Raw genomic sequence first — 291 nt, forward strand, 5'->3', positions numbered from 1 at the left:
CCAGGAGCCCTGGCACTCCACCCACATACACTAAGAAGCCCAGTGGCCCGTGTGGGCCCTGTACACCGACAGTCGCACACTCCTGCTACCTGCATCAGCTTGGCCGTCAGCGCCACCTTGAGGCCCAAGACGCGCACTTTCATGGGCAGCATGTAGTAATAGCTGGTGGGGCCCCTGGGGCCATGGATGATCCCGCCTGGAAGGGAGAGAGGTCAGGAGGGATCAGTGCCCGCAGGAGGGGGCTGGGCAGGAGGGATCAGTGCCCGCGGGAGGGGGCTAGGCAGGAGGAGG

The 291-nt window shown here is 65.3% G+C and overlaps 1 protein-coding gene across 1 annotated transcript in view; it reads right to left on the reverse strand.

The window, feature by feature from the left end:
* MRPL4 (mitochondrial ribosomal protein L4) overlaps positions 1 to 291 on the reverse strand; it is a 6677-nt gene that overhangs the window by 1815 nt on the left and 4571 nt on the right. The window contains exon 6 of the mRNA XM_026660628.2: positions 90 to 196. Coding sequence (XP_026516413.1) covers positions 90 to 196 — 107 coding nt within the window. The remainder of the gene's footprint in view (positions 1 to 89; positions 197 to 291) is intronic.

Source organism: Terrapene carolina, unplaced genomic scaffold (assembly GCF_002925995.2).
Source record: "Terrapene carolina triunguis isolate 2854851 unplaced genomic scaffold, T_m_triunguis-2.0 Scaffold833, whole genome shotgun sequence".
Taxonomy (NCBI): Eukaryota; Metazoa; Chordata; order Testudines; family Emydidae; genus Terrapene; species Terrapene triunguis.